At 38.0% G+C, this 26,123-nt stretch overlaps 1 protein-coding gene across 4 annotated transcripts in view; it reads left to right on the plus strand.

Moving 5' to 3' along the window:
- The first annotated feature begins 12,784 nt into the window (after window positions 1-12,784).
- The window catches only part of LOC120530374 (M-protein, striated muscle-like), a 151,468-nt gene continuing 138,129 nt past the window's right edge, over window positions 12,785-26,123 (plus strand). For all 4 annotated transcript variants that reach the window (XM_039754834.1, XM_039754835.1, XM_039754836.1 and 1 more), the window contains exons 1-3: window positions 12,785-12,938; window positions 13,160-13,349; window positions 25,569-25,712. In XM_039754834.1, coding sequence (XP_039610768.1) covers window positions 13,225-13,349; window positions 25,569-25,712 — 269 coding nt within the window. In that variant the 5' untranslated portion in view covers window positions 12,785-12,938; window positions 13,160-13,224. The remainder of the gene's footprint in view (window positions 12,939-13,159; window positions 13,350-25,568; window positions 25,713-26,123) is intronic.

Genomic DNA, 26,123 nt, shown 5'->3' on the forward strand with positions numbered 1-26,123 from the left:
CTTAACATTGAATGGTTTTACAATTTGATTTCTAAACTCCACACCACTGATTCCAGACCACTGTGCTATTATTAGTGGGATATCCATGTTTATCCAGAATATTCAAACACTAACTGGCTTTTTTATTACATGCTGACTGGATGGTCCAAATGTCTACCACTGTAAATCTCAATTTCAGCTCTCTTAAAATTATGTCTATATTTAAATGAAAAGAGGAGTGTATGAGTACTCAGAAATACATACGCTTTCCAATTTGTATGCAAGTGGCGTTAAATACAATTTTTATTTTTTTATTTTGAAAGACCTTCTTTCTGTCAATAGGCAATGTTAAAATAAACTCAATAAGTGAACTAATTATGCTAACTAAACTAATTATAATTTAATTCATTTCTAAAAGCAGTAATTGATCTGGCAAAACTTGCACTGGATGTTCATCCAAACATATACAGGAGACTAATGATATAGTAATTACCCATATTTTATGCTGTTCATGCAATTTCTCTGCACTGTTTTAAGCTGCACAGAATAGCCATTTTTGCAATTGCATTGCCATTAACCTATACATCATTTTATCAAAGTCTGAATGTGAAGATGAACACCGTTATTAGCCAAAACAACTTGTACTAGTTGTGCAATCTAGCGCATAGCTGAGTTGACACTGCACAAAACAAAACCGACACACATAATTAATATGAATGTTTAAAAATGGCCCTCGGTTCAGCAATACTTTGACTTGCCTTGTTATCTGAATGATGGCACAGACTGAAACCGATCAGCGACCACAACGTTGTCACCATATTACTAGTAGTGGTAGTATTGTCATTTACAGTGAAATGTGCAACAGGTTTCCACTTTGTGGCACCATGAGATATAAGGATGCATTAAAATTCATAATTTCATTTTAATTATTGGCAAACACACAAATCACCTTGCCTGTTATAGAAGGGGCTTCCATTTTTACAAGAGCCCTATGTGTAGTGGGACCTAAACAAGCTGTAAAATTTCAAGGGCTGTTATGGAAACCTTCAGAAAGAAGGTAATTGGAATAAAAAACGTTTGCCTAGGTCCAAGTGCTAACTGAAAAGTAGGATAATGTGGTGGTTGGCTGACAGCTGTTGTATCCTGGTTTTACTGGTTTTTACTGGTTTACTATGTTAAGTTCTTCCTCTAACATTTTAAAAGTAGACTATTAGACTAATTATTTTCCATGTGTGCAGGCAGAAGAAAGTTAGCAGATATCAGTCTGTTTTACCTTATATTAATTGAGCTGGGAAATCATTTTAAGAGGTGTTACAGTATATTGGTGTGATATTACAGTTGCCTGTTTTTGTGAGAACATTTGTTCACAGTAACATAACATAATATTTTCAAATACATTTAATTAAATTTACAATTACAGGGGCTGAACCTTACCTTGGCAAAACCGAAGGCAAGGCATTAAGCAGCCTAGACAAGCCATCACTTAAAAGCAACTTTGTACTGTACATATTCTAATACTTAGATTCACAAAGGCTCAATCTGCAATCTCCAGTTAGCCTATTATGAGTGTCTTTGAGGATGTAGTAGAAAACCACACATCGACACAGGGAAACATAAAAGTACCTCACAGACAATGATCAGACGCGGGATTCAACCCAAGATTCTGGATCCGCTATTGTGATACTATATTGCCTGCATTACAACTCATGAAATACTGAAGCCTAAACAGTCACAGTGGTTCCCAGATTAAGTAACGTCTTTCTGACCTGTCTGTCCACGTCTGTTGTGTGTATTGTAGATTCTGGTCATTTTAGTTCAAATGGGAGCCTTGAAGTAGGCAATCAAGGAATGCAGTGTGAGTGAAAAGGAGAAAAAATGTTTGTGGTGTGTAGAACTGTGATAACGCAGTAAGTGAACGTCCTCACCAGTCAGAATGCTTTTTCTTATTAATTGTCCTGGTGTATGGGTTAATAGAAACATTCTGATACTTGCACTTTATTTGTCTGCTTTATACTCCAGGTTGGAGTGGCCAGTAGGTGTCACTCTATTACATGCAGCAGTTCTAATGTGTCATGTATCTGCTTTTGGGAGACAGCTTAAGGGCTCAGTTGCTGGTATTTCCTGCTGAACCAGGGGTTGGCACTGTGTACTAATGCCTTCTCTTTTCCTCCCTCTACAGACCAGAAAATTGGTGGCCCTACCATCCTGCTGGAAGCGCATAAGACCAAAAGTTTGGCCATCTTAGGCAGTTCAGCTTTGAACCTACATCTGGAAGGACGTTACTTTGTTGCTAATTTATTGAAAATCTGTTTTTTCATGTTGTTTTCAACAATATACGAGCATGGCTTGCCCAACCCTTTTTACTTGTCCATTCTCTTTCTTACAAATGTTAGAAGAACAGAATATAGTGAAATTCTCTCTTATACATCCAACCAACATGTCAGCACTCTCTTTCGCCATGATAAACAGGAAAGTATTCAAACACTGTACATATCTCTATTTTGTTTAACAGAAAACAGCATAACTGTTCAAAACCTGTGCTTAAAACCATGTGGGAAAAATCCCAGCATAGTATAAAACAACTATCACATAAGTAACAAAACACTTAAAATAAAAATCGAGCCAAATTAACCTGTTAAACATTTATGTTCACTCTACACTGTGTGAAAGGTGTGCCAATGAAATATGCCTAGTTATTAACCCGAGTTGGCCTAAGCCAAACCTACCTGCATGTTAATACAGGAATCCCTTGTGGTGCAATTTTTTAAAAACTAAAGTGCCCCAAAATGATATAACTGTTTATAAGCTGTTCATTAAATACCAGTTCTTATAAACTGTATGTTATTCTGAAGAATTTCCTAGACACCACACATTACTTCCCGCCTACTCTTGCATGCAACTTTTACTTTTCTTTACTTTTTACAGTTGACATCATAACCTAATCTGACAGATGGACATGCCACTTTATTTACCACACATGATAATTTATCTATACAATGCAGTATACAAACAGTTCACCAGATTTCCCTTACCTCAGATACAGAATCTAGCTCTTCCTGCAGTACTGACAGGTCAGTAGTAAGATATAAACTTACCGGTGCATCCTGGATCTGTCCTGGCACCTCCAGAGGTCATCTTCATGAATTGATCACATGCCCTCTGTTTATTGCATAGATGCAGTGGCTATACTCCAAAGTCCTACCAAATAATTGAGCTTCACAAACTGTTATGAAGTCTTGCAATCTTGCTGTTGCCGCAATGACTGCCATTACCTTACAGCCAAATCTGTGGACCTACCATCAAGCAGTGGAAATTGTTTCACGTGTGAGCACTGAAATCTCCCAGGCAGAAGTTTGGACTACAGAGTGCTAGAGTGTGTATGCTATTGAGCACAGCAAGCAGAGATTTAAAGAAAGCTAAATGTGCTGAAAAAGTGTTACACACATTGGCACATGGCACACTAAGGTGTTTCTTCAGCACCTTGCAGTTGTATCATGAGGGAACACCTCAAGGTAGGATTGAGATCGTTCTTAATTCGAGATGTCTGGTTGTAAACGCAGCTCTCTAAGGAAAAGAAAGAACGTACAACCTATTATTACCAATTGACCACTTATACAAATGTAATACAACTGTAAAATCATTTGGGGGAACATTCGTTTGTAGCTTTTGTAACTACTTTTGTAACAGGAAATGGCCCTCTAGAAGAGAAACTGGCCTTAACAGTTGGCAAATTAAAGAGTTCGGCAACTGTTTTTGATTGAGACCAAGCTCATTGGCATTTGACTTTATTTTCAGTTCAGTGTAGAGTGTAGTGGGGTGAAGTCATCACCTCTCTATGTTGTTACTCTCTCCACTTGATAAGATGCCCTGTAACAAAGTGCAGGCCACTGTTTTTCTAGGAAATTAAAATACAGATAAGAAACAAATGACAGGCTGTTACATAATTAGTGTCTAAACTCATTTCTAAAGCACTCTCACTAGACAATACATTATTTTTTTGGCTACAATACCATTAGTCCATCTATTTACCATACCACTTGAGTAGAAAAAAAAGAAAAACACACTACAGGGAGCCATAGCTTATCCCTGGGTACAATATTAATCCAAAAATATTTTCAATAAATAAATTAACGTGATTGGAAAGTAATTATAATATACCTAATATTTTGATGAAAAAAAAACTTAGCGACCAAAGGTTTGTTTTAGTTTGTCTAGTTATGTAAGACATCACTCTTTTTAGGGTTTTACATTATTTTATCCCTCTAGATGAGCAGCACAAATTACGGAACAATAGTGCTAATTTGACATCTGTGCAAAATAACAAACATTTTGGATGAGAGACTGAGAGTTGCCATGGAAGAAAACCTGAGTGAAGAACAAGAGGGCTTCAGAAAACACAGAGGTACCATCCAACAAATTCTGATGGTTATATTAATTTCTGGAGAAATGCAAAGCAAGTCAAGAAATCCCTGTCACTGTCTCACTGACTTTAAGAAGGCTATCGACTCCGTATTCCTTGAAGGTCTATGGAGTTCACGGCAATATTTTGTGCAGGAAATTACACTGTCCTTCTTTTTTTATTGTACACTACCGTATGAGCCTTAAAATATATCTTATTCATTTCCTAATCTGTTAAACTCTTCACCTAGCGAGCCTAACAGCTATTGGACAGGAGAGATACTCTATACAAAGTCTGTCTTGTTACTTTCCTCTCAGTGAGCTAAACTGAGCAGTCCCACAAATAAATGAAGTTATCTGTCTCTTTATGGTTATCTTAAAGATATTTTATGTTGGTATCGCCATGTGAGATGAGATCATGCTTAGCTCAAGCAGACAATTAAAAACATGCCACTACACATTCCTCTAGATGTAAATAAAAAGAACACAGGGAAAAGTTTATCTAATGTAAACTTATAACAAAATGAGTGTTGCAAGTCAAATGTATGTTTTTATTATATAATACTAATAAAAATAGCAGCTCACTACTCAAAACAGTAAATGCAGGAAAGATCCGGGATCAAACTCGAAACCTCTTGATTTACATGCAGCTGTTCTTTTCTCTACACCAGCCAAGTCTTATATAGCACCTTTCAATACCAAGCACAATTTCTAGGAGCTTTACAGGTGTTGTCACTTCAGACCTTGCATTTTAACTGAGTGTGCTTTGAACTGAAAATACTACAAATTTTCTGGAATAACTGCACTGAATGTCTTGTACATGCACATACACATTAGTTCCTCTTTAACTTACTTTATTTTACTATGCATTAACAGATCTATACTTTATCTTGCTACTTTGAAATCAGGATGGCACAGTAGTACAGTGGTTCACAGATGCAGCATCCTGGGTTCAAACTCGGTTCAGACTCCTTTCTGGAGTCTGCATGTTCATCCCCCTGTGTGTGTGGGTTTTTATTTTTTCAACTTCTCCAGTGATGTGCAGGTTAAGTTAATTGGTAATTGAAATTTGGCAATATGTGAGCATATGTGTGTGAATGGCCCTATGATGGTCTGGTACCTCATTAATGGATGTGCCCCGACTATTGTTGGGATATATGCTGGCTTCTGAATTAGGTTAAGTGGATTTGGGAAAATGATGTTAATTTGAAATTCTGTCTTTTTTGTAAAAAGCAACTCACTCATAGTAATCCAGGGAATCAGTTGTGGGAACTAAAATATCAACCTTGTGCTTTACAGTGTCGCAGTAGAGGTTCTGATCCACCTCTTGAACCCTCAGGTACCACTCCAAACACCAAGTAAAAGTCCAAGACTCTTTTATTTTCTTATAATGCAGTGCACTAAGCACCCTCCACTCCACACTACTCATAAATAACAATAGTCCAATAATACACTCAATCCTCCTCTCCCAGACACTTAGCCACCCTTCCTCCCAGCTCAGCTCCCGCAGTCCTTTATACTCCCTGACCCGGAATTGTTCCTGCCCAACAGTCCACAAGTCCTTATTCCTTCTGGATCAGGGTAAATAGTCCTTATCTTTACCCTGGAACCACATTGTTTCTTCCTGTCACGGGATTATGACGCACTTCCAGGTTATAGGGCATATATGAGTCCACGGGCCTCCCAACAGCGACTCCCAGTGGTCCCCAAGGTATCCGGCAGGGCTGTGCATAAAAACTACAAAATCCATGAGGCACTGCTGTAATTCAGGGCCCGTCCATGCTTTCGGGAGAGCTCCTCCTGGCGGCCTGGGGGTGAGGGCCGGAACATGAAGCCGGCCATCCACCACAACAGCCTTGCCCTTTAGCCATTGTGTCTTATTGCAGACAGATTAATTAAATTGAGCTGGTGAGTCTAAACAATATGGAGTACCAGTTACATTTCCATTCTATAATGATTAGTAAAGTGATAGGTAAATGTTCAGTAATATATTATTTCAACCTTCTCACTTTAATTAACAGGTTCCTTTTTAAATTTTTTAACTGTATGCAGGACATGTTGCCATTTACTATGACACATATTCATCTTCTTCTTGGAAGAACACACAAACACCTGTTTATTTTTTTACTCTCTCCTGACTGCTTGTAAATCTTTAAGCTTTCATCCATCTATTATCCAACCCGCTATATCCTAACTACAGGGTCATGGGGGTCTGCTGGAACCAATCCCAGCCAACACAGGGCGCAAGGCAGGAAACAAACCCCGGGCAGGGCGCCAGCCCACCGCAGGGTGCAAACACACACACACATACATCAAGGACATCAATGCACCTAACCTGGACTGTGGGAGGAAACCCATGCAGATATGGGGAGAACATGCAAACTCCATGCAGGAAGGACCCGGGAAGTGAACCCGGGTCTCCTAACTGCGAGGCAGCAGCGCTACCCACTGCGCCACCGTGCCACCCTTTAAGCTTTCAATAATACTGTAAGTTAATTTTTCTGAGTATAAGAATTTATTCTCAGTTATTTGAAAGATTCAAGCATGTATGTGTTTGAAAGCTGACATCATATTTCCCCAAAACACAAAATGAACGCATTCTTCAACCGCTACTTTATTGTTTGATTTGACCATGACCACAATGATCATCAGATATTGCTTTGTGTGACTAATTTTTACTAATTTTACTACAAATGTAATTTATACATTTTTAATCTTGGAAAATCCTTTAATCACCAGTCTTGGAGGAATGAGTCTGTATTTTCCTTATTCTGTGATGTATGTGCATGTGAAGTAAGTGCCAGTAACATAAACTTCATGATAAATCAAGTCCAGAGACCAATCCAAGCATTAAGAGCTTGGTTAGAAAATCAGATCCTTGCTTTGTTTCACTCATTTTTAATTTAAGAAAATCCTTTCATTATCAGCCTTGATTACAGACAATGTATTTATCCTTACCCTATGAAGCATCATTGCATCTTAAACTATGGAAACTAGCTTCGCCAGTGACACCCAGGAATGACACTGGGTGACCAACAAGAACAGATTGGTGACAATGGAGAGACAGTTGACAGTACAGAAAGATGGCAACAGGGGCAGGAAGGGGTAAGCAGCCAGAGCTGTATCTTCTATGAGGAACCCAACAAAGCTACAAATCAGCTCTCAGAGACACACCCCCAGGTGTGTCCGAGTGGGGGGAGAGATGATGAGTACCCCATCAGGACGGACCTAACGATAATGACCTTGGAAAACAGATTATCGACAACGATGAGTACATGCATCTGTGGCACTGTCTGCAACAACGAGCAAGGTCTGAAAATCCAGAAATCTGGATCTGAATGAAACGATTGCCACAGGGAAGTGTAGCGCAGTGCACAAGGTCTATTCCTGGTGAGAAAGGGGACGGGCCTGGCTGGGTGACACACCACAGTGCCCAGAACCTCCAAGTGCTTAGCTCTCCTGCTCCTAGCAAAGCTGTTCAGCTGCATTGGATTAAATAGAATAAGTACTGCATTAACGCCAAGGAGGTTAGATGACCTCCAGCTAATCAGCACAGGCTGTGGCACCAGTTTGACAAGAATGTAACCACTATAATCAACTCAACAGGAAAGGGAGATATAGATAAATGACTCCAGACTTTGAGGGCAATCATTGTCAGCTTTGCGGCAGAGAGGTTTGGTGCTAAGGAGCACACAATGACTAGATCTAGCAACACGATGAATCGTAGGGCACAGAACATCAGCATTCATCTTGCTTGCTCCAAGGAAGAGGTAGATTGCTTTCTTCACAACACTCTGAGTGACTGAGCCCTTTTGGACATACCAGACTCAATGATGCCCCCAGTTGTGGAGCTCAACACTACAGAACTCACCTGGAATGATGTCCAAGAGGTGGTTACAGCAGCCAGTGAAGGACCTAGTGATGTACCCTATAAGGTGTACAAGTGCTGCCCAGAGTTCCTCAGAATCCTCATGAAGATGCTGTAAGTGATTTGTCAAAGGGGGACAGTAGCAGAACAGTGGAGGCAGGGGGAGGGAGTCTGGATACCCAAGGAAGAGAATTCAGCTAAGCTGGAGCAGTTCATAACAGTCTCGCTTCTCTGTGTAGAGGGGAATATTTTCTTCAGTGTCCTATCTAGAAGGTGTGACGATGCGGGTTCGACTCCATGCTCCCATTGCTGTTCAGGAGCCCTTGAACCCAACACCGTTGATAATGTCACCGAGATGAGCTAGACAGTGGAGGCATCAGCAAGGAATTGGTTCAAATGTGCAAAAGTGCTTTTATTTTAAAATCAAATCAACAAACAAAATATTCAAAGTGTCCATAAAGTGCAATGCATAGTTCAATAAATAATCCATAAGAGAAACATGGAGATAAAAACAATAGAAACAAAAACAATCCTTTAAAACGAGGTTAAAACGTTCCTTAGGAAGCAGTCTTTAAAACAATGCCAAGGAAGTGCCTAGGAAGATCTGGAGTTAGTGGAGTCTCGGCTGAAACACAAGGCTCTAGTTGGCGTTTTGGCAACAGGGCAGGCAGGTTTGGGAGCAGTCCCACAACCTTGTTATAACAAGGCCCATGGCAAGGATAGAAACCATCTAGACCTGGGCAGGTGTGCAGGAGAATCGAATCAGCAGGATGGTGGGAGGGAGTGCTGGAGAGGAAATTATCTTGTGGTGACATCTGGCAGGCTGAACCACAGAGTATTAAGTTCATGGTTCAAGCCGTGTATGACATCCTACACAGCCCAGTAAATCTACATACCTAGGGGAAAAGTGAGTCTCTAGTATGTCCTCTCTGCACCGGAAAGGGCTCACCAGAGCACATCCTCAGTAGATGCACAATAGCTCTCGGTGAGAGCCACTACTGCTGGTGACAAGACCAGATGCTCAAGTCAGTGGCAGAACCCATCTCTTAAGCCATGGTTAACAACAAGGGTCATCTGCAGCCAGAGGGACATCACCTTTGTCTGGGCAAGACAGCAGCCTCAGTCACAGCCTACAGCTGCAGCTTTCCTGCTCACCTCGGTTTTTGAACAAAAGTGGTCCAAGTACCATGAGCTGGTGCAGCAGTGCAAGAGGGGTGGCTTGAATGCTTGTTGTGCCCCAATTGAGGCAGGGTCAAGAGGCTTTGCTGGCTGCTCTTTATGAAAGGTCCACAACATGCTTGGCATCACAGGAGCTATGAAAAGAAGAGCCATAAAGTCCACCATAGAGGCTGCAGAGAGGGCTTTGGATTAGGAGGTTCGATTTGTGGGCTATATGTGGCAGAAGCTAGGGCCTGATCAACCCTGGATGGTTCACCAGAGAGAGGAGGTCTGATGTTGCAAGACCCAAAAAAAAACACCTGATGACCTCAGGAGGTATCATTAATGATATGCCCCAGCACATCCTATGATGTATTTTAAAGTGACTACCCAGTCGCCTTAGTGCTACAAACTGCCAATAACATAAATGGCATGATAAAGCAAGTCAAGGGAGCAATCCCAGCCTGACACGCTCAATTAAAAGTGTACAGTATTCCAGTTTTCTAAAAGTGTGCACCTATGCACCTAATCTACAGATGATACAATTGGTGGTAAACAAGAATTCTGAACATGACTTGCAAAACAGATTGATTACACAAATGAGTGGACATTTACTCTACTACTGGGCAATTGAGTCTAAAGAATTGCACAGTTTTTCTTCATTTGGTGTAGTTTAATTATAGATTTTCCATTCACAATACTTGCCTTGTAATCATGTTATGCAGCTGTCACTAGAGCTCTGCCAGCATGTTAACTTCTTTTTGGTATAAAAGAAATATTGCTTTCCACTAAGATTAGACAGCCTGGCGCACAGCTGTTAGGCAGCCATTTAACATTGCAACAATACAAACTGTTTCCACCTTGGAAGATGACATTTGTTTTAAATGTCACCCACCCCAACAAACCAGAGATGTCAAAGGTAAAACATTAGACTGCACAGCATTCTGTTTGTCAGTGAGGTGCGACTTACAGTAGTGGCCTGAAGGTGAAAGAAACGCAGCCAACTCAGAATACTGCTGTAGTTGTCTGCCTCTAGATTTCAGATTAGTATTTAGCCCTGCATGTATTGTTTGCTATTTGAAGACAAAACAGAGTTAAACAGGTTGCTTGCAATAAATTATTTGCCTAGGAAAATGTAACAGTATATCTTTTAGTGAGATGTATACTATTTTGTTTTGAATTAAAATATGATATTTAACTATTATGTTATTTGCTGTTATTAGTTTCCAATTATACACATTTTTGATGATCATTTTATTGAATTATATAAAAGTATATACTGCAGTGGGCTGGTGCCCTGCTCGGGGTTTTTTTCCAGCCTTGCGCCCTGTGTTGGCTAGGATTGGCTCCAGCAGACCCCCGTGACCCTGTAGTTAGGATATAGCAGGTTGGATAATGGATGGATGGATAAAACTATACATAGTGGCCTCTGGTCGACGCTTGGTCCCCTACAATTGTGAGCCTTTTGTTTCACTTAAAGAACCAAGCTCTGATAAAATGGTGTCCCACCATATGATTCCAGTTTTGCACCTAATGCTGCTGGAAGATGCTCCAGTTCCTTTGACCCTGACATAAATATGCAGGTCAAAAAATGGATGGATGATACTGTTACATAAAAGACACGTTAATAATTTCTCATGTATTAGGACTCCAACATTCTTTTAGTGGGTTGATTTTCTTTCATGTATTTGCTTAGTGGAAAATTGAATGTTATGCAGGAACACTCCCATGACATCCTTCCAAATGTCTCCTTTTACAGCGCCTTTTACAAAAGGAGTTTCTTACTTATCCATGGCGGCTCCTGTTTACCAAAATTTGCTTACGGAGGAGCTCTGCCAGTGTTATCAGGTCTTCTACGCAACCTCCCTTATACCCTTTCTATGAGTGGTGTCACTTCGTTAACTCTTCTGCTCCAAACATTTTTTTTTACTAGTTCACTAGATGCTGTGTTCATTCAATGGACTTTCAGGATGACTGAGGGAAAGCTATGAGTACAAGTATGGTCACATTTGTATATTTGCCCTCAGTGGACTGTCAGTCCATTCTAGACTATTTCTTGACAGTTTGCCCATTGGCTAAACTCTGTCTTGCCTATGATCTAAATAAAGATAAAAGTGGACAAAAATGGATGGAATGAATATTATGTATCAAATGCAAATACCTGAAGTACATCTTTAGAGTTTAATGCCTCCAAAACAAAGGCATTTCTAACAGAAGTTAAAAATATTTTAAATGTAAACCTTGATTTTTTAGGATACTACTAAAATTGTCAAAATCTACTTTTTTTGCTTAGCATATTTTTTAATAATTTTGTTTAATCTTATGAGAAGTTTCATAAATATACATGAGGAAAAACAAATGGTACACAGCCTTTTAATAAAGTTGTTTAAATATATGTGAGTGTATCTGTTCATCCATTTAATGAATCTGCTTGACCCACTGTTAGGCACATGGAAAACCTGAGTCTATCCCAGCAGCACTGAGTAGAAGGCAAGAAACAATCCAGAATAAGGCCAAACCAAACATTTTACCCACAAAAAATGCAAGGAGAACATGAAAACTGAACCCAGACAAAGACAAGGGCCCAGGATTCAATACCAAAACACTACATAAGGTGTCCTGAAAATGAAGCACCCTGACTTGATATCCAGTGTCTGGACTTTGTCCATCTGGAGTCTGCATGTTCTTCCCATGTGTGTATGTGTGGTTAGGTTAGGTTAACTGTCTGTGCTTAATTGGCCCTGTGTACTGTAAGTAAGAACTGTGATGGACTGGCTTCCTGTTGAACACTGTTTTTTGCTTTGCATGCAATGCTGCTAGGATAGGCTTCAGCCCCCCACAACTTTGAGTAAGTGCATTTGAGAATATTATATATACAGTATTTATATTGGGTGCTTTATATTTATCCCTAACTATAGGTTAGCAGGAGGCCAGAGCCAAAACATACAATACATACAAAATATAAAAAGTGACTCTGCATACATGGAAATCTTTTATTGTTATGTACTAAATTGAAAGCCACAAAAATAAAGATTATGGAAAACTATTCTGATATCTAAGATTTCTGGTGTTAATTTTGTTCGCAAAAATAATGCAATTAGTATTTATCAGATGTGGATATACTGCATATCATTCACACTCTCTGTTCTAAGAAATGAAATGCTTTTCAGCTATTGACAATCAGCACTCTAAGACTGTGTAGTGTCTATGTGAATAGCTTGGCCTACTTACAAATCTGATTAGCCTGGTTGTGCTGGTAAAGTTGGGTGGGCTGCTTGTGGCTGCTCTACTTGTAAAGTGAGGGAGTGGAGGCAGGCGGCTATATTTATCAACCTTCCTGTCCATAAAAGGTCGGGAGTGGGTCTCTCACATTCCACTGACTGACAGAATTATTTTTGTGCTGGACCCTCAAGTCCAGTCCACAGCCCTCTTCCTATGTGCTGCTTTGCCTGGATTCAACTTTAGTAACGTGAAAGGGCGTTTATTTTGTTTATTTATTTATTTTTCCACTTGTATTTTTTCATACTTTAGTTTGGTAAGTTTAATTCCTGTTTTCTTGGACGCTGTGGTAAATATTGACTTAGAATTTTAGTAATAGTGTTTTACCTGTACTTAGTCATAATTGCAAGTACTTTATTACACTTGTATTCATTTTAGGACAACCTATTTGTACATTTTAGGGATGTTAAAAATAGAGGATTTTTTCAAGCAGTTTTTCTTAACTTACCACTTACTATTCTGCTGTTATTTGAACAGTGCTTTGCATTGGACTAGCTGACCTAAAGGATTTGGATAAGAATTGCCACCTAGAGCCTCTCAGGATGTCCTCTGTATCCTTACCTTTCTATCAAAAAGAGCACCGACATTATGATCGTTCCTACCGCAACAAAGAGGTGAAGTCGTCCCTCAGTCAGTACCACATGGAGGCTTCCTCCAGCAGCAAAGGGTATGTATTGCATGGCTTTTGTGTCACCTTAAATATATTCAGTAGGAAATTATAAAAGTATAGTATTTCATAACATGCTCAATGTATGCACTTAATTGTCCTAACAGTTGAAATAATGTTTAACTCATCAATGTATGTTCCATAATTGTCATGGAGTGTATTACATACTGTAATTCCTATGCTTTATTCCAGTTTGTAGTATGTATGAAACTGAGTAATACAGTTGGAAGTGATGCCTAAGGCTCATTTTGTGCAATTCGCAATACAAAACACGAGCAAGGAATACCTCAGAGAATACTAGTCAAAGCAGCAAATGTACGGACAATAAGCATGCAAAAAAGTAAACTGCTTCAGATATCAAATTATGTGCAGTCCTACAGTATTCTAATGGGGGAGAATTAGAATCCAGACTTTCAGCATTTTGTGAGAAGATAACAGTTGGTGACAATAACATTTTCAAATGAAAAGCTCATTCACAATACATGTACAGGACAACTTGAATCATAGAGCTGAGTTCTAACAGTAGCTAAATCCACTTAAACATATCTGTAGAATAAAAACTGTTTTTTAAATTATCTTCAGTATCATTTATGTGAATTACAGAAAAGAGACAGGGCTACATTTTATATGAATCTGGCAGTAGACTGCATTATTACAAAATGAAACAAGTTAAAGGGATTTAAAATTATCAGCTTGAAATGGCAATGGCAAAGTGAAACATGGTCATTAGGAGTCCTACATTTTGTTGGTAATTCATATTGAGAAAGAGAGGAAAAGCTGACACATGTTTGGATTGTGAGCGTATTATATAATTCAAATATTTTTTACATATTACATAGATTTTTTAAATTAGCAGAAGCATTGGGCATGGCATGGTTGAATAGTTATTAGCACAGCTACCTTACAACTGCGATCTCTGTCCAGCTGCTGTCTGTGTGGAGATGGCATAGTCTCCTTGTGTCTTTATAATTACCCTGGTATTCCTGCCACATTCCAATAATGTTGAGGTTAAGTTACCTGTTGTTGGAAAACTGGCTTGTGTTAATGAGTCTAGGTGTTAGTTTGTGAATATTTCCTCTGATGGACTGACATGATGTTTCTAGAATAAGATTTCGCTCTCTGTGACCATATTAGTAATTTTAAAACAATGGGTGGGGGAATGGAGAATGGATTGGTACAGTATCATGATCTCTACCTAGGATTATGATCTTGTCATAGTGGGGAAATTTATGGTGCTCATTAATTCCTCTGACTAAGTTGTCTTGAGATATGTAGTTCTGATAGAGATACCCATGACAAATTGATCAAAGAGGATGGACCAGACAAAGAATGATCATAATTTGACCCTCACAGATGTCCTAATTAAACCTAATAGAAGCTCTTCCAGAGCTGAGACACTAGATCCCATTCTTGGAGATAGGCTTCAGAGTGGTGTTCTCCAATGAGCATCTGGTGAGTGGGAGACCCATATAGCCCAGTAATGCACACCAGAAAAGCTGCATGGAACTGTCTTGTGGGTTAAATGTAATAACATTCAGGTGACAGGCAAAAGTTGGACATAGCTAGATGTAGTAGAACTTGACAATGAAAACTGGCTTTTGGAATGTGGAGCAATATGTTTTTTGTCAACTTAGTACTATTTCTTGGTGAACTGGCTCAGAAAGATGAGTTGACTGCTGGGTACTGAAGGAATGTTGGGAACAACTAGTGGATGCCTCCATTTAGAATGAATTCAACTCTCTTCTCTGCAAGAACTTGTGCTGAATATCAGGAGAAGTATGGGATGTAGAGTCATAATAGACCCTTTTCAAGACCTCAGGAGAAGCTGTGGCTAAAAGATTGTTGATGTCTACCATGGTGACAACTATAAGGCATGCTGCTAAAGTCCAGCAATAATTGAAATCATCAGAATTAAAGATGCCATCCATAGTATCTCTGCAGATTTGACGGAAAGACACAAAAATGGACAATCATGGCAATAGCCAAAGCGAAAGCTTGTGTATAGATGGAGTTGGGTGAGACCTTGGAGAATAAGTTCTGGAAAAAATTCAGAGAGGTTTTAATGAACCATGCCAATTTTTCCTCAAACATTCCATCCATCCAGTGTCTGGACTTTAATCAAATTGTGGGTTATTGGGACTGGGGTCTATTCTGACAGCACCAGACAGGAAGCAAGGAAACTGGTCTGAAAACTGTGCAAGTGAATCTCATAGCACACTCTCATAAATGTGACACTCAAAAACAGAAGTTCACTTCAGAGCTGCCAATTAATCTAACAAGCACATGTTTGTTATTTGGTGGTAAAGCATTGGTATTCAGAGGAAAAAAGGAGAGAAGATTCAAATTCAACATACCGAATAACAGGAATTTAAACCAGATTACTGGGAGCTGTGAGTGAAAAGCACTACCAGAAACTCACGTCTGTAATGGAAGTCAATATGTAGAATGCAGAAACTGCGGCCTAGTCCACATTAACACAGGTAAATTTGACAACACATAATTCTTCATTAATTTTCTTCATTTTTTAAATTCTAAACATCCAGAGTGAACTAACATTTTTGAAAACACTCTCCAAAGGGTTTACCTTTGAAAATGTTGGGTCTCTCATAGCATTGTGGATGGGGAAAACAGCTTTTCGAAAACACTGATGCGTGATTGGCATGTGATCAGACAATGACTTCTGTTTTGTCAGGATAATTCCCATTGTGGTCTTATCTTTGCTGTGGGAATAATCCAATCTTACATTCTCTGCATTAGATACTGTGCCTTGTAACAATTATTTTGCTGTATTTATTTTGGCTCAACTCCCAGTCTATACTTTATGTGGCTTTGGCTACATTAAATTTGTTTGACACCTTTTAAAGCAGTTGTCCTTAACAAAATAGTCTGGTTTGATGTTTTCTTCAGATACTGTTTATTTTCCTCAATTTGGTTTGCATTTACTCTATAAACAAAGACACTTCTCTCCTGACTGACAAACCATTCACGCACAGTAGGAAATATCTACACATTTTGGCATTTGGTACACTTCTAGAAAGTGATCTAAAATGTTACTGTGGACAGAAAACATTTGAAATGAAAATACTGCAGCTTTTGGCTTATTTGTAATTGATAAAGCAATTTCAGAAAATGCACGGATGGATGAAGAACCATGATCATAAATATTACTTGATTGATTTCAGTATACAATTGACTTATTCTGTAGAACAAACAGAAACTGTACAACAAATAAAAAATTCTTCCATTATTTTTTTTAAACCATTTTTCCATTACAGACTTATGAATAGTCAGCACTTATTTTTGGAGCATTAGTTAGGAACCAGACCTAGACAGGATATCAGTCCATCATAGGACATATTTAGGTATTTACTCACATTCATTAATAATAACCACTTTAGAGACAGCAATTAATCTAACCCGCATGTGCTTGGGCTGATAGACAATTCTGGGACACATAGACAAAGACCTTGCCAACATGGGGATAATATGCAGACTTTATACAGGTAGTAACCAACCCAGCAACTGAACCCACATTCCACTTTCAAAAGATTTCACTTTGTTCCCACCTACTTCCACACTGAACCGTGTTTCGTCCCTCCTGGTCCTGCGTGCATCACTCTTTATGTCTCACAGCACACAGCATTAAGTCATGTCCCTTAAGGCCTGTGGAACACCAGTCTAAATATGTGATTTTAAATGTTAAACAAGTGCTGTTTTAAATTAGCACGACCTTTGCCAGAGATAGAGTGATGCTTTTCAAATACCATCTCTAATAAAATGTAAACATTTTAGTTTGTTTGATTTTTAGATCACTTTTCACTTTTGTGTATGTCGTGAATAATAGTGTAATTTCTCCTTTAAGTATAATCGCATAACTGATGCATAAGGGGGTCCCACATACTTCAGACCTGTGGCATACCAGTGGATTGTGCTGATTGTGCAAAGCACAAGGGCTTACAAGCTTGGGTAGCCCACTCGGGGCCATATAGATTGAAAAAAATTGAATAACTCAAATCACTTGCACAGTTCATTGCGTTATTAATTCACAGTTTCAGTGACATGTTTGCACCATCGCTAGGCTGGTCCAGTCCAATCCATGATGATATTATGTATTTGGCAGGCCTACAGTTTATATGAATTTAGACTTCGGGGGTTCGGAGGCTTGAAGCCTAATCGGAGGCACAACACGTCCTAGTCTGCCCTAAACAGAAGTGCACATTCCCAAATTTGGCGACTTTTGACGTGCCATAGCGGACGTGAACGGAAGAAATGTAAAAATACATTATTATCATAGATAATTGTTAGAACAATTTGACACTTTTTATACTCTTGCCAAACGGCACCATGTCGGCCAGTAGAAGTGGATCTGGCAAACATTATAAGAGTGGTGCTATTAAACGTAAGGCACACCTGCAACAGGAATTGAAAAGCGCTAAGCTTACCAAGATTTCTACCCTTCTCAAAACTGAGCAAGAGCCAGAAGTGGTAACTGAGAGTGCTGATGCTGGTGAATTGTCACAACAGTCGCAAGCAGGTTATGCAGACAGTGCAGTGAATAAAATGGTTGCAATTACCAAGTCTGAAAGTAGTGATACAATGTCTTCAGATCAGGTGCTATCTGCTAAAACCGTTAGAAATGGAGAAACTACTAAAGACAAACAAGCAATATATATGACCAAGCAATTTCCTATCAACAAGGCAAATTTCTTGGAACCATTAACACCTCACTTTATGATGTCCATTTTCTCAGAACTTGAGTAAAACAGGTCCATTGTGTAGCAGTATCCTGACAGCTGCTGTTGTCGTTTTAATTTGTCACAAATTGCTTCATTTTATAGTACAGAACAGTTTCTACTTTCTAGCTTATGTTACATTTTAATCATCTTCCTTCACGAAGCTGTCTTGGAAAAGCAAGCGGGTCCACATCTTACATATATTTATGTACTACTACTACTACCCACACCTCCCACATTCCATTCCCACAATTTATTTTATTTTTGCTAACCTACAGCTGCCCTAATAAAGCGATTAAAAAAGTTATTACAAATTCCATTTAGAGAGCCGGTTTGTTTGTCACCAGCGTGTGATCACCACTGCCCAGTCGACCCCCAGGATCTAGTTCTGAATAAATTACTAACAGTTATACTAGACAGGAGGGGTCCACCTCAGGGTGCTGCAGAGGGGCCTTCAGCAAGCTAGCTACACTACTGCTTTAGCAGTACCTGTCTGCACATACACACAAAGCAAGTGTCCTTTAAATACATGAAACCAAGTCTGCGACTTTCACATAGGTTGCACGTGTAGTTTTCTGTTTGGACTTTTGGTTTGTATGTGAAGGTCCTGCTGGAATATGATTCACAGCCTCAGGCTCCTAAAGTTTATCTTCACTATTAGAAAATGTCTCAAGTGCTAACTGGCCAATGTTTCTTATAGTTATTAGTGCAATTTGTGTTTCACTAATTGCCACATTTGAAAACTTAAGTAAACACCAAAATCAAGACATGTCTTGCATAAATGACATGTTTAATATATTCCATAAATATAGTTTGTGTGTGTACTGTATATGCAAATGATTCGTTACTGTATTTCCTTTACTTACTTTTGGTCTGTACATATACAGTATATAAATTCTGCACTGTGAACAAGTCACCAAAGATTAAAGCAGTGAATTGCTTGTTACTTTTTATAACGCATAGTGAGGTCTGCCTCAGAAATTCAGTTTTTACCAAACATATCTCAAATCCACTTAATCCAATTTAGAGCTACAGGTTACCAAAGCCTATCCCAGCAATAGTGAGCACATGGCGGTTTAAGTACCAGTTCATTGCAGGGCCTAGTAACACACACACACACACACACACACTCATACCCAAATGGAGCCAATTTGGAATCACCAGTCAATCTAAACAGAAAATCCACCCTGATACCTTGAGAATGTGCAAATTCTACACAGACAATTTCTGGCACAGGATTTGATCACAGGATGTTGAATCTGTGAGGCAGCCAAGTCAAGTGAAGTCAAGTCAATTTTATTTATAGAGCTCATTTAAAAACAACAGAGGTTGACCAAAGTCCTCTACAGCTCCGTAAATACACCAATACATATATATATATATACAGTAGTAAATAAATATACCTAAAACACTAACAAAAACTCAGCAACATCTGTCCATCATTCAACCCTCTATATCCTAACTACAGGGTCATGGGGGTCTGCTGGAGCCAATCCCAGCCAACACAGGGCACAAGGCAGGAAACAAACCCCGGGCAGGGTGCCAGCCCACCGCAAGACGCACACACACGCCCACACAATTTAGAATCGCCAATGCACCTAACCTGCATGTCTTTGGACTGTGGGAGGAAACCCACTCTGACACGGGGAGAACATGCAAACTCCACGCAGGGAGGACCCGGGAAGCGAATCTGGGTCTCCTAACTGCAAGGCAGCAGCGCTACTTACTGCGCCACCGTGCCGCCCCGTAAACACAGTAGCAGTAACTACTATACCACTAAATACAGTTTTTATATTCAAACATCTGATAATTTTTTCCCAGAAATGCTTATTTAAGCATATAGCAATGAACATTGTGAAGGATATAAATTGGAGTTTCTTTAATTGCTGTGGTTCAGAGTTTTATGGAATTTCCAGCTTCCCTTCTTCCATACTATATACTGTAATAATCATCAATGCCTGGAATGAGAAAGTTTCTGTATATAAGAATCTGAAAATACCTACCAAGCAATAGTTTGTCATAAGTGAAGATAATTTTCTTATTTTTAAGACTACCTCCATAAGAACTATAAATAGTCTGTAATATGAAATACAGAACCAAAGATGTTAGAGACTTTTGTTGTAGCTTTCATTTGCCTTTTATGCTGACTGCAAGGGGCAGCAGCAGAATTTAGTTAGAAAAGGAATTGGGAGATAATTTAAACCTAAGCAGATAGTGGTAGGTCATAACCTGGATGTCAATAGACACATAACCAAGACTCAATATGTCCAACAAAAATCATAGACAAATAGAGAGGACAGGACTTCTTAAACGTCCGATAAACACACACGTAACCAGAGTCAAAACGTTAATTTTAACTCATACTCAAAAAGCACAGCTGGAATTGGTTAAGCAGAAATAATTCAAGATAGCAAAAGAATTTAAGTTTAAGATTTGGTTTGAGTCAAACCAAGGACAACCAGGAAGTGCACAACATGGCCTTTAGCAGATGTGACCATGAGACTGATTGACTTCTGAAACTCCAAAAATGAAGTCTAAAGAATTTTTAGTGGTCAGAGAGAATTTATAAAAATTTAGAACCAAGAACCTGATCAAGCCCCCGTTGTTTTCTATTATCAAGATGGTATCAAATGAGCAAAGATCAACTGTCTGATCACAACAACTTGAAGCAGTTCTTAAAAGGCTGCCAGTAAATGAACACCTCAGTGGGTTTTCATTGAAACCAATTCACTTAGCTGACCATAAGTCTTACTTTGAAATGATATTTTTGAATATTTAGAATATTTAGTATCATATGTCTGTGCTCAGAAAATGGACATAAACATAGGGGGAGAAGCTGGTCTTCAGTTGAAATCCTTGATCCCATGTGAATACGTTTCCTCTGCTTGCACTGCTCTGATTTTCTGGGAGTATTTATTTAAAAAATGTTAGCAAAAATGAATACATTTTGCCCATTGTAAGCCTACGACTGGAATACTTGATGCGTGGATTATGCGACAAGATTAAAGTGAAATTTTTTCCACTCATTAAATAATATTGTTTACTGTGGTCCAGCGTAAGTATCCACAGACATCTATTCTATCAGAAAGTTTGTCATCTCTACTCTCCATAAAAACATATGATTATTTTTTTTTTTTCGGATGCCACTACAAGCCACATGGGGTAAGTAACATAAAAAATATCATTTTTGGGTGCAGTGTAGTAAGACACATTGCTAAATAATTCAACATAGAACTGAAAACATATAACATAATCAAAACAATGCTCAAAAAAGAATAGAAAACATAGTATACACAATAAGTTCATTTAAATTGCAACAAAATGAATTAAATTACATTTAACCTAGAATAAGTTTTTGGCTTAATCTGTCATTTTTGGTCATGGCACCCCATCCTCATGACACCTGATATCAGCACCACAAGCATTTAAAGATGCCAGCATGGCACTCTAGTTATTATAGTTTAGAGATAAAATCCCAAATAATCCAAATGTTATCTTTTGCAGTTTTGTTGGGATCCTTTCTGTTAGGATTCTTAATGTTCTTCTGTATTTTTTTAACCAAAATTTTTGATTACTGTACTGTATTTTGGTTCTTATACGTGGTCCTTGTCTTCCTGTTTATGGGTACTTTTAACTTGACCTGTCTTTTGACTACGGTTTTTTGTCTGCTACCTAATACTCTTTCATGTCCTGATTATTTTAAAGCTTAAGGCTTATTCATTTATTTCAATTATTGTTATTACATTGCATGATTCATAAAGTAGTTTGCAATAGTGCTCATTTATAAAGGCATCATAAAAATAAATCATTTAATGTAATCTTACTACTGACCTTTAATATTTGACTATGCTTCTAAAATGTACCATATATAGATTCATCGTAATAATTCTATTGATTGCATGTGCATAATTTTGTGATAATGATTATTATGAAAGATTCCAAATAAAATAATAATATGCTATAATTTGTCCTTATTGAGGACTATTCCTCCTATGTGCCTAATCATGCCCCCATAATCCTGAATTGGATGAAGTGGGCTTAAGATCGTTTAATACTGCTTTTCACTCATTACAATGTGTTTTTTAATAGGAATTCATTATGAAATGCTTTCTAGTAAAAAGTAACATTCACCTTTATTTCTTTGCCTATGAAAATCATTGCATATGCCTTGCTTATAATATTTTTTGTAATCATTCTGTAATGTAAACAGACTATTCAAAGGAATAATTAGCTGTAATATTAGTTATACTTCTTTTACCTGTAGTTTGTTTCACAATAGATGCTATCTTTAACTGCATGGCCCCATTCAAATTGGCTAGCAGGTTTCTAATTTATTTTGCATTTATAACCATAAAAATTACTGAGAGTTTCCAATCATGTGCTCATTTGTGCACTAATAAAGCTTTGTGAGGTACTTGCCCACCACGTCTGTGAAACAGACAGCAGTTAGGCTGCTTATCGGCCCTTGAAAGATACACTAGGTGGGCTGCTTGGCAGACCACAGCAGCAAGCAAACGCCATATGAGCAACTAACAAGTCAGTCATGTCAATCTTGTTACACACGTGTCAATTGTTCACAATAATTTGAATATGCTAAGCATTTAGGCAACAGGGTACATTGACATATGTAATACTGTACCTGAATATTAAATGATCAAGTAAAAGTTTCCCTGCTGGTCATTGCCTGTACTTAATAGAAACACTACCATGTTCTGTATCCAGCAGAATATGCAGCAGATATCTCCATACCCCCAAATTTTTTGTAGTGAAAAATTTTCAAGCCCAGGAAGGAAACTTTTTCTTAATCCATAAAATACCAAAATAATACCATTATATTGGTCTGCTTCCAACTCAAATCAGTGAAAAACAGGCCAGCAAATCTGTCATGATAGAAAACCAGGCTGTAGTGAACTACTCCTATTAGATTGTCTAAAAGAGTTTTTATTTTATATGCTTTCCATTTCCTTGAGAGGAAAATATTTGATTATTTATTATTAGCAACTGATAAAAATGTTAAGGATTAAAATGTTTTTACCTTACAAGTAAGGTATATTTTTCATTTTCTTATTTCCCAGGATTTGTTGCTGCCTTGTACATGATGTTACCAAAACAGAACCCATCTTCCTCTAATGCAGAAAGTGTTTTAAACAACATCTTTGAAATGGATGGAGAAATGAAGTTTTTATTGCGCTTTACACATGTGCTTATTTTTGGCACTAGAATATTATTATATATTTTTATTATTTTTTGCCACTATTTATTCATTTCTTCTTTCATTCATTTAGCTTCTGAATCTACTAAGTCCAATATAGGGTTACAGAGACAGCAGCATCCATAACAAAAGCTGAATCTCTTGCCTCCAGTTTAATGGTATCAGTAACAATAGTGACAAAATCCACTTTAGCTCAGCAGATTGGTTGCTTGTTTTTGCTCCCTACAGTAGGACTAGAGTGCATGTTGTTGCATGTTTGCAACTCAAAGAAAAAAACTGTAGAAATAAATGCATGATAGTGTGTAAAGGTCTGGCCAGTACTTGATTCTAAAGAGAGTTTGTCAAAGAGCACTACAGCACTTTTTTATTTTTACCACTCACATGCTTCCTTTCAAGATTCACAGCTTAGGGAGCTTACCTTCTGAGCTCTTTACCTGCAGTATTGATCTGGATATTGGAAGAAGAACACTGGGACTAGCTAGCACAACATATTTCTTTTATAACAATATAAAGTACTATCCTATAATGTAAACCTACTGTAGCCCCTCTGCACCCAGAATACTACACAAGAGGAGAAAGCTACAAAAAAATGGCTTCTTTGTTAAACAAAATGCAAACACAAAAGGAAAAGTACTAAGTACAAATAATTTGAACAGAAACAAAAGTCCTGCTTCTTCTCTGAGCATACCAAAAGTGTCTAAAAACCTCAATGTACCCAATGGTGATTTCTGGTTATGGGTTATGGTGAAGGAGTGTGTGTATAGCAGGAAACTTTGTGATATCAATGATCTGAAGGACAGAATATGGACTGTGGTATCATCCATTCCTGCGAAATGTGTGTCCAGGCTTTAAATAGTAATGTTGCTTGTTGGTTTTTGAATGTTGAACATGATGGCGAACAGGTTAAAACATTCCTGTAAATCATCTTGCATATATATGAAGTATGTTTTGAGAATAAATTGTTTCCACCATTCAAATGTTAACATAATTTTGACTCACCCTGTATATATATATATATATATATATATATATATATATATATATATATATATATATATATATATATATTGTGGTGGATGGCTGGCAGCTCATCCTGGCCGGGACATCCCTGAGATGGAAGAATGGGAGAAGGCAGCTTTTCTAGGAAATTGCCTCCCTAAAATGCTAGATGGCAGCTCCCCTGGAGAGTAACGGTGCTCCGGATTCCCACAGGGCATCCTGGGACTTGGAGTGCAGTTTCTCAGTCCTGTTGTGTACTGTGGGTGCCACCAGGAGAAGCTGTGAGAGGACCAGAGGAGACATGCCTCATCCATAGCACGAGGACGGGAGCCCTGAACTACTTATGTACTGAAGAAAAAGTCGATACTCCATCTGACTTGGAAGTGCTAGCAAGCCTAGCAAGTCACGTGGGATGAAGGATAGAAGCACTTCCGTGTCAAGGACTATATAAAGAACTGTTGTGAAGCCAGCAGGCGAGCTGGAGTCGGAAGGAGTGTGACAAAGCTTGCTGGGAGGTGGAGGAGAGAATTATTGTGTTTACTTATTATATTGTATTTCCTGTTTACTGTGGCTGGGGTGCTTTGGAGGCACGCTTAGAAAGAAGAAGACACAAAAATACTTCTGGGTGCTTTTAACCTCTAGTATATATATATATATATATATATATATATATATATATATATATATATATATATATATATATATATATATATATATATATATATATATATATATATATATATATATATATATATATACATCTATATATATATATATATATATATATATATATATATATACATCTAGTATATATATATATATATATATATATATGCCTTCTAATTGGGTACTTTGGCTTTCTACCAACACCGTAAAAGATGTATAGGTTAGGGTTTGCTGAAATGGCCCTGCATGGATGTATGTGTAAATAAGTCCTGCACTTAGTGGCACCCTATTCAGGGCTGTTTTCTACCTTGCATTTAGTGCCAGCCTGGCTTTTACCCCTTGCCAAACTCACTTAAATGAGTGTTATGTTAAAATTTTAGTAAAAGTGATATTGTAACTAATTCAATTATTTAAATAAATATTTTCTATGTTTCAAGTTATAAATAATGACATTTCAAAGCATCTTTAGAGGTGTTATACCATATCTAGAGTGCATGCAACCTCTGCTTACTCAGCAGACATTTGCTGAGTCTCCATCATAAATACCTATTGTTAAGGAATTCAATGGTAAATCACCTGATTTTTTTAATGGTGCATTTTTTCCTGCAGATTGAAGGTCGCCCATTCATCTGGTGAGAAAATGGAAATGACATCTTTGAAGTTGAGCCCACTACCTAAGAGAGCAAAACCCTCCTACATTGCTTTTGATGAGAGTGACATAATTGGCTATGTTGTTCCAGTATTTAGAGGCCGGTATGTTCAGATATGTTTGATACTTTCACAATAATTAAGGTTACTGAATTTTCATGTACTGATTTAATAAGCCCAGTCTATCTGCTTGTTGCTTGTATTAGTTTCTGAGTGGACAGCTTTTCAATTTAATTTCAAATGTAACTGTATTTGGGGTAATAATCAAAATGGAAACAATGAAATCTGAACTGTCCTGAACCAAACTGGACTTTGAACTTTACTGCCAGGCAACATGGTTGCTAAGAATTTCTCTTGGTCTTACATCCATACACATAACAAGGTACATAGAAAAAACGAAGTATACAATACATGATATCATTAAACCATTATATACAGTAAACACAGATATATAAATCAATATAGTAAAGTAGAATTGTATTCCTGCCCAATAATATATTAAGTAAGTCCTATAAA

Source organism: Polypterus senegalus, chromosome 5 (genome assembly GCF_016835505.1).
Source record: "Polypterus senegalus isolate Bchr_013 chromosome 5, ASM1683550v1, whole genome shotgun sequence".
Lineage (NCBI taxonomy): Eukaryota > Metazoa > Chordata > Cladistia > Polypteriformes > Polypteridae > Polypterus > Polypterus senegalus.